Consider the following 9,242-nt stretch of genomic DNA (forward strand, 5'->3'; position numbering starts at 1 on the left):
TTTTGATTTTTTTGCGCTCTCAGATTCCTGAGTTTTAAACGGTTGTATCTCAGCCAGATATTGTCCTATTTTAACAACTCATATATCTATAGAAAGTTTATTTATTCAGTTTTCAGATTATGTAACAATCTCAATTTTGAAAAATTGACCCATAAGACTGGTTTTGTTGTCCAGGGTCACAAATGTTTCCAGTAAATAAGCTTTAGTCAGTCTGTCAGGCATGAACTTGCAGTTACAGTACAGTTGCATTTTGACCACACTTGTTATCAGTTCACAGTGAGAAATATGATTGTTTATGGTGGCTGTATTTTTTTAGTAGCCTAATTGACAGAATTTACACTTGTCTACTTACAATAAAAAGTTTTTGGATTGTAATCTTAATGCTGAAATGATGTAAGAAGCTTCCAATACTACATGCATTAATTGTTCCTTTACAGTCTCTCAATAGTGTTAAAGTGATAGTTCACCCAAAAATGACAATTCTGTCATCATCACCTTCTTGTCATTTCAAACCTGTTTGACTTTGCTTCTTCCGCAGAACACAAAAGAAGATATTTTGAAGGATGTTGTTAACTGGCACCCATTGACTTGCATTGGTTTTGTGTCCATATAATGGAAGTGAATGGGTGCCAGTGTTGTTCGGTTACCAACTTTCTTCATAATATCTTCTTTTTGTGTTCTGCAGAAGAAAGAAAGTTTTGAAGTAAATGAGTAAATGATGACAGAATTTTCATTTTTGGGTGAACGATCACCCATCTATCATGTCTCTATGATGTCATAGTTGACACAAATTCATGTTCAGTTCTGTGCTCAGATATGTACTGGCACAACACACAACGCATCAGTACCTGTTCTACACGTGTCAATTACTGTAACCCTGAGAAAAGACAACGGAAAAGGTAACAGTCACTTTCAATCATCCAAACTAATGAGTGTGGGAATACGTCTGAATGATTAAAGAGAGATGGCACATGTTCAAGACTGAGTTTCGCAATCATCTTCAGCGACTATTGGATGAATAAATGTGTGGAAATGCAATCGTAAGAACTCTTTGTATTGCACAATGCTCCTTCCATAGCGTGCATTGAAAGGCAAACCAGAACTGAGCAGAAATGCAAATTATATGAAAGCTATTTATACAAGTTTTATGTAAAAATCCAGGTAACATTAAGAGGGTTGTATAACACAATAGCTGACCAAAATAATACACTTACACACAAACACAGGAAAGCCAGGTCATTACTTTGCTTGTTTTTAGTTGCTCTACAAAGTCGGGGATTTAAAAGCATGGTGTAAAATCCTCATCAGAAGTCTTTACTCGGCGGTTCATGAAGCTTGTCCTCTGAGAGAAGATCTGAACAAAAACATTCAAGACACTTGGGTGGGCCAAGGTTGGGCCAAATTCTCTAACAGAGCATCTTTTCTGTAGCACAGGTAAGCTTTTGCAGTAATGGTGCCCCAGTGGAAGTGTTTTAAACTACACAGTAAAAAAAACTGTAATTTTACGGAATTTTAGTTTTATTTGAACGATTTTTAATTTGTTACCATTTTTTTACATACTTTTGAAATAAGTTAGGGGTAATGTACAGACAGCTGGTTGTTATCGCAGAAATAAGCCCCGACAGTGTGATCAGGACCCGACGTGAATTTTTACCGAATGCAGACCTTCCGCGAGGAAAAGCCGTTTAGAAACGACGTTCAAACGTCACGAACAGGCAAATTGGTTTAATCATTTGTAAATATAATGTCATATATGTTATTAAAAGACATATTTATAATTAATTTTTGTGTAATATTAAACTGCCCCTCTCAAAATGATTTGTGGCATCCGGGTGACAGGGTGTTATTAACAACCCTTGGAATGTCGCGCCTGGCCAATCAGAATCAAGCATTCAAATGAGACGTGTAATAAGTATATATAAAATTTATATAAAAATGTCAAATTACATTAACAGACATGAAACATGTCATTTTATGTTACAAAAATGTTATTTTACAGTGTTTTTCTGCATGGCACCCCCAACTGCCGGAGTACTACCCTTTATAAAGGATTTTTTATACAGGCTGTGCAAAAATTATAATGTACAAGCATAAATTCAATACGCTTTTCTAATTTGATAATACCCCTTACAGAAAAGACACATGAATTTCACATGTTTTTTACATGTTTTTCGCATGTGATCACATGTATACAACATGTGTTTAACATGTGCAAAAAACACATGTGATCACATGTGAAATGTGTGTTTTTGGAACATTTTGGTGTGAATTCCATGTGAATTCCCACATGAAGCCCATGGGATAACATGTAAAAACCCATGGGATGACATGTGCAACATGTAGTGACGTGAAGAACATGTGATCACATGTGGAGACATGTCGCATATGTTATCCCATGGGTTTGACTTAATTTTTTACCAACTAAGACCAACTTTTCTTTCAGTTTCAGGATGAAGCCCAGGAGGCTCCTGTCATCTGTGGATCTTCTCCCTACGATTCTAGAGCACCAGGAGAGCAAGCCTCGGGTTCAGCTTCTGGATGACTACATAGACTCCATACGAGAGCTGTCCCAACCGACCTACCCTCTCAGCGGGCCCATGCAGGGCTTCCGGCTGTCCTCGCTACGCATGTCCAAATACCCGACCATGTCACTGGCCACTGCAAGTACTGTCCTTACTTACAAGCCCTGGGCTGTGATTGGACCAGAACATGTATTGATAACTTTGACAGACTCTCCTACATGTTCAAACCAAGACCCTCTGGACTGGCTGTTTGCGCAAGAACAGCATGATGGGGTCTCGCTTCCAGAGAACAGTCAAGAAGATTTATGCATGATGTAATGACATGAAATTTACATAAACATGGCTTATTAAAATACTTTAATGTGTGTGTCTAAATAATAATAATCATAATTATTAGGATTATTATTATTAATAACAATAATATTAGTAATAATAAAATACTGGAAGATGTATCAGAATGATGCTTATATTAAAATACAGTCTACATGAATAGATTTGAAACAATAAAAGTGTTCGTCAACATGTAAATAAACACCAGAAGAAAATAATTAATCCCCCCAACAGTGCTCTTATAAACACAGCAAAGTTAGGTTTCGATTTCCTCTAAGCGCTCCTGGTTCCCAGACCCACTGTTATTCACCAAAAAAGAATTTTGTCACTCTTCCATTTTTACGAAGCTTGCACAACACAGCTGAATTTAATCTTTGCAGCACACACTTCCAATGCACTGTGAAAAGCCGTGAGCTGTGTATATGAAGTTAGCTATAGGGTAAACATTGAAAGAGTCCAAAGGTACAACAGACCAGCTAAATAAGCACGTTATTTTGCAATAAGCTGGCTGGTTTGTTCTGTTGAGAACTTCTTTTATTCTAAACAGATGAAAAAAAGGTCAGTCAACTGACCTGAATACAAGACTGTTTTATTTTCAGGAAGCCAGCGTCTCTTTAAAACATGCTGCTTTTACTTTTCGTGCAGTGTTTATTAACTGTTGCTTTTCTTTCCTCTTTTCTGAATGCTGCGGTCCAGTTAAGGGGAATTTTGGGGCACTCAGAAAGGGGTGGGGGGATGAGATCATCTCTCCTTACTGGGCAATGAGTGCCAGTCCATCTTCATCCAAGTTCTGGGTATCTTCATCTTATGAATGCTGTAGACATTACTTGTTTGACTCCACACAGCTGAAGAATCATTGAGATTGATTTCTCTGGTTGTGTCAGGTCTCTTGTTGGAGAGGAGCAAGGAGCACAATGGTTTAAAGGGGTCATATGGCGCGAATACATGTTTTTCTGTGTCTTTGGTGTGTTATAAGTTGCCCATGCATGTATTAGACACGTAAAATTGCAAAAATTTAAGCGTCGGAGCAAAAGATGCGTTCTATCTAAAAGCGAATGCTCACCCAGACCTGCCTGAAACGCCTCGTGTAACCACACCCCCACAAATCTACGTCAGTTCATGGTATGATTTGACTAAGACCACCCAAATGTATACGCAAGTAAGGTGGGCGTACCTGTCAGTACAATTGCGTTGGAAATTTGAATGTTCCAAATATGGTAAGAGGCGTTACATTTCCATCACATGCTTGCAGTATTCCACCAATCACTACGCACTGGTTAACTGGCCAATCATAGCACACCTCGCTTTTCAGAGCCATGAGCTTTGTTAAAAATCTGCCGTTTCAGAGAGGCGGGGCAAAGAGGAGATACAAACATGCACGGTATGTGGAAATACAGCGTTTTTGAACCTTAAATCGTGTATACACATTGCATTACATCTAAAACAAACCATAATATTCGTTTCAGCCGTGTCATATCACCCCTTTAAAATGATTGCATTTTGTAGGGTGAACCTAAAGCCTTCAGATCTTTAACTGCTATGCCACAGCACCCATACCAACATATATTATGTTACTGAAACAAATAGAACGTTAAAGTCTGTTATTTAATAAAGTAAAAAGCCTGCGCCCGGTTGCATAAAGCACCTTAAGTGTAATTTTCCCCTTAAATGTGTCCTTAAGTATACCTTAAATTTACTTAAGTTATTCTCCTATTGTCTTTGGTAAAGGGAAATCACCCCTTAAGTGTCATACTTAAGGGAAAAACTTGAGGTGCTTTATGCAACCGGGCCCTGGTTTTAGAGATAATAATCACCATTTTGTAAGAAGAAATGTTTTGTAAAAAAATAAATATTAAAACATATTTAATATTAAATGTTGTTTTTAACATGAATATAAAAAAAATCTAATTATTATTTTAATTTTCATGTATGCTCACATTAACAGTTTTTTTGGTGTATAGGTTGTAGGGATGTAACGATTCACTGTGAACCGGTTGAAAATCGGTTATAATGTGTGACGATTCAAAGAGGTGTGAACTGAATCGCAATACATTTTTTGAACAGCAGGGGCCGCTATTTTCACTGCAAATCTAAACGTGGACATGCTGATATTTCTTAAATGCAAAAAAATCCAAGAAAAGCTCAGACAGTATTAGTTTGTTTATATTAAAGAGACTTTTTCTATTATTAATTTGTTATAAAATTGCAGTTTAGTTTTGTTATTTCAAATAAAACATTATTTTATTATACAAAGAAATGTGAAGCATTTAAGAAATAATGCAAGGGAAGTTGGTCATTTCTAATTTGTTTCACCTCATTTTGTAAAAATAAATCGTGAGTAAATCGTGAATAAATCGCATCGTGAGATCAGAATTGTGACTCGCATCGCATCGTGAGCTGAGTGAATCGTTACATCCCTAATAGGTTGCTTTGCTTATTAGCAAATATTTCTTTATTTTGTGTAAATGAATGTAACAGGAACATATTGGAAATGCCATATTTTATCTGCATTTCTGTCTGTCTACACCACAGTTATCTGGGACAAAAATGTTCTCAACAACTTACTCATCAAGCTTCATTAAAGCATGAATGAGCGAGCACATTGCATCCTGACTCACAGAAGAAAGTTATGCAGTTTATCTAAAATACTGGAAACTATGAGTTTTCTGAGTTTTTTGTTAAGCAGGAATGCTATGAGATTAAAAGCGAAGTAAAAAGTGTAATATTCCAATCAAAACTCCCTCAAGTAGTCAAAGAAAGAGAATTCATCAATGTACCTTTTTGTAATGTAAATGTTATGTCTTCACTCTTGAAAATTTGCATCAATGCCATAGAAGAACCATTTTTGGTTCCCAATAGAACCTTTTAGTCAAAGGTTCTTAAAAGCACCATTTCCTTTTTACGTTTTATAAACGGTTTCAGCTGCAGCAACATAAACAAACGTTATGTGGCCTAACCTTAACATCCGGTAGACCCCCGCAAAGAATTAAGATTAGTTTTCATTTAATTGAACACAATTAATACAGTAATATATTAATAGAAATGAATACTAATATAAATTAAATACAAAATAAATTGTTATATTACTAGCCACTAGCCAGGGGTGAGTTTCCCGAACAACGACATAACTTGCTGGTTAACCACCATAGTACGATGCATCGTTTGAGAAACTAACTAGCTACTCACGACTGTTTCCCGAAAACATAGTAACTTTGTCGCACTTCTGTTGTTTTAACCACGTTGGTTCAACAACATAGTTGATGACGTCACATAGGTGGTGGAGTAATACCGTCTTCTAATTAATCCGTTTAGTTCAATTAAATGTCATATTGTTGCTGTAAATAATGTACACTGCATCTGAAAACTATTTTTGTGATCGTATTTATGCTCTCTAATCTTTTATTTCACGATATTTAACTCATAAGTTTCCTACTACGTAACTCAGCCCAGGGATTCCCCAGGGTCCTAGAGCACGTTGAACCAAGCTTATGCGCACTTTTAAAACACAACGCTTCCATTTTCTTGGCACCCCAGACCGATAACCAAACAGACAGGAAGTTAACTTCGGGCCAGGCGCGGCGTCTGATGAGACCGTCTAGTGTAACCTTTTCCTGCTAGAAATTTTTGTGCAATTGAAAGATTTTGTGGATGTCTAAGATTCTCTACAACCATAAAGTCTGAACCTTTTGTGAACTCCAATATATCATATACACCCAATAAAACACAGGACAAGCTCAAAGACCTCAAAATTGTAATTGTTTCTTCTGGACAGTTTGTCAGACAGCATGATTATCAGGTACCTGCCTCGACATGTCAGATAGATGTCATAGTTGCAACAGCACGCTCATGTTCTGACACAGAACCCCCTAAACATCTGCTTGGATCTTGAATCAACAGCTTCTGTTATGATGTGACCTGGCATGATACATGCAATCAAAATACAGGTACTTTCTCTGCAGGGATTGTATTTCAGCTGCATGTAAAAACATGCAAAGCTCGAATACTGCCAACTGTAAATTGTATATTTAGGATAGTTCGAAATATACCATTTTTTTACATAATTAAAACGAGCCAATTAAGTATATATCTTTTTCGGTTTGACAAAATATTTTACTGGACAGTGAATCATTCTGGTTATTAAGAATGAATTATTTTTGTCTAATTTCACATGTAATACATATAACTAAAGAATGAGTCTGCTTTTTTTCCTGCATTTCTTTGGAATTGCTTTTTCGGACTGTCACCTCCAGCGCTGCCAGACAGGATTTGGGAAATTCCGCTGCTGGGAAATGCCGAGGGCGGGTCGGGAACTCCTCTCCTCAACTATAAAGGAGGGAGTCTTTCCTCACAACTTTCACTTTAAGCCCCACACAAACCACTTTCACTACCGGAGACAATTCGACCTGAACTTTGCAGTTCTAATCTATAACTTCAATTGGAATCTAACTACTATGGCATATTTACTCAAAGCTCTCTTTCTTCTGCAGCTCGCTGTAGTTTGCATTCAGCTAAGTGGAGGTAAGTCATCAATAAATAAGAGTTTTACTGTGTTTTTGAGCTGTTATTGTCAGCTGTTTTCTTTAAATAATATGACTATTTTCACTGTTTCATGTACTGTTTATTTATCGCTCTCTTTTCCTCTGTCTTCAGTGTTTGCTCAAACAGTACCTGACAGGTGCTGGTGTTTGAATACTTTGAAGACACGTGTGCCAAAAGCAGACATCGAGGAGTTCTTCATTTTTCCACAAAGAGCACGATGCAACAATACAGAGATCATGTAAGTATAGACTGTTTTAAAGCAACAACATAAACAAACGTTCTTGCGCATGCATGCTTTTGTGGCCCAAGCTTAACTTCCGGTACACATCTGCAAAGAATAGAGTCCCTGTAGATTATTTCTGATAACAAGCAAAAGAAATAACATAACATAGTAAATCATATTAGCAAGTTAAAAGTATTATTGAGGGTTACCAGTAGAAGACCATGCGACAAAGTTACACGACCCATTTAACAAATTGTTTATTTAATACAATTATCATACAATAAAATATTAATATAAGTAGTTATATTATTAGCCACTAGCATGAGCGAAACAAAGCGGAAGTTAACTTGAGCCACTCGAGTGGGTCTGATGAAATCAATTAAAGCAAAAATGATTTATACTTTTCCTCATTCATGTTCTCTATATTTATGCTTATATCATATTTTAAGGGTCAGTTTGATTGTGAGAAGTTAAATTAATGCATTTTTCAATGTTTACAGATTATCACTGAAACCAGAGAATACCGTGACTGAAAAACAACAGCGCTGTCTGAGTCCAGACACCAAACAAGCCAAAGCCCTGCAGATTTGCTGGAACCGGTACGGAAATGTCAATATTCTTCTTAACATGATAGTGTATTCAAGAGTTTGATGTTGGTAAACACAATTATGTGGCTTAAATGTTTGGAGATTTGTATTAGGAATGTGAAATTTGTCACACGTTTTAAATTCCGTGTGCTTTTTTGGCACCTTGCAGGAAGAACACAAACAGCACCAGGAGTGCCGTTAAGATCTCTGAGTGTTTCTAAAGCCATGATGGACAGGACAGAGGGGGAGATTTGGAAACTCCAGAAAACATGTGCCTGGAATTCATTCTTGTCACATGACCCGCTGCAGTCCAATCAGAATGCTGGGGTTAAACTGTTTGCCTCATGCAGATGATGGGAAATCACGGGAAAGCTAGAGACACCAGGAACACTGCCAGGAACTGCCAGACACAGATGTTTTTTATGAAAGCCTTTAAGATTCACTGTGTAAATGAAGAACTGCTGAATGTGTTAAGATTCTAGAGAACATATTTAAATGACCTTATTTAAATTCTATTCAAGTACTTAACTTATTTTAGAATTGTCCCCGTGAGTGTGTAGAATTATCACTTTAAGGAATTATTTGTGTGATTTTGTCATGTTTTTTTTATAGAAAAATGTATTACCATATTCCGACATGAAGTAGATTTTAAATGACCTAACATTTTTTGTATGTTTTATACTGTTTTCATTTTGTAATAAATGTAATCTTCTAAAATAACTCTGTCCAAGTTCTTTATGTGTTCCTTCTGATTTAAGAATATGTGTATGTTTATACAAGGAACTATTTAATTAGTATAACAAAAAAGTAGATGATAAAATATAGATAATGTTCTGGTGATACTGCCACAAATATTTGTACTAAAACACGATATTTGTACTTTCTAAACTTTCTAAAATTGACTTGACATTGGCACCACCTACTGGTTATCTGTAGGCCCAATACACAGAAAATAAAGTCTTTGAAAAATTGCCTATATCATCTACCGCTCTTCCCACTTATAAATCCTTTTAGGCAAATTTTCTGGGCAATCATTTAAAG

General features: G+C 36.4%; 2 protein-coding genes across 2 annotated transcripts; both read left to right on the forward strand.

Moving 5' to 3' along the window:
• Window positions 1-843: 843 nt before the first annotated feature.
• On the forward strand, window positions 844-2,859 carry si:ch73-6k14.2 (uncharacterized). The gene is made up of 2 exons (XM_057332835.1): window positions 844-899; window positions 2,444-2,859. The coding sequence occupies exon 2, from the start codon at window positions 2,451-2,453 to the stop codon at window positions 2,838-2,840; it is 390 nt and encodes a 129-aa protein (XP_057188818.1). The 5' UTR covers window positions 844-899; window positions 2,444-2,450; the 3' UTR covers window positions 2,841-2,859.
• A 3,898-nt stretch (window positions 2,860-6,757) lies between these two features.
• Window positions 6,758-8,918, forward strand: cxcl18b (chemokine (C-X-C motif) ligand 18b). The gene is made up of 5 exons (XM_057332259.1): window positions 6,758-6,796; window positions 7,103-7,370; window positions 7,503-7,629; window positions 8,115-8,213; window positions 8,371-8,918. Exons 1-5 carry the CDS (start codon window positions 6,773-6,775, stop codon window positions 8,420-8,422), a joined length of 570 nt encoding a protein of 189 aa, XP_057188242.1. The 5' UTR covers window positions 6,758-6,772; the 3' UTR covers window positions 8,423-8,918.
• The last annotated feature ends 324 nt before the right edge of the window (window positions 8,919-9,242 follow it).

This window comes from Triplophysa rosa, linkage group LG4 (genome assembly GCF_024868665.1).
Source record: "Triplophysa rosa linkage group LG4, Trosa_1v2, whole genome shotgun sequence".
Classification (NCBI taxonomy): Eukaryota; Metazoa; Chordata; class Actinopteri; order Cypriniformes; family Nemacheilidae; genus Triplophysa; species Triplophysa rosa.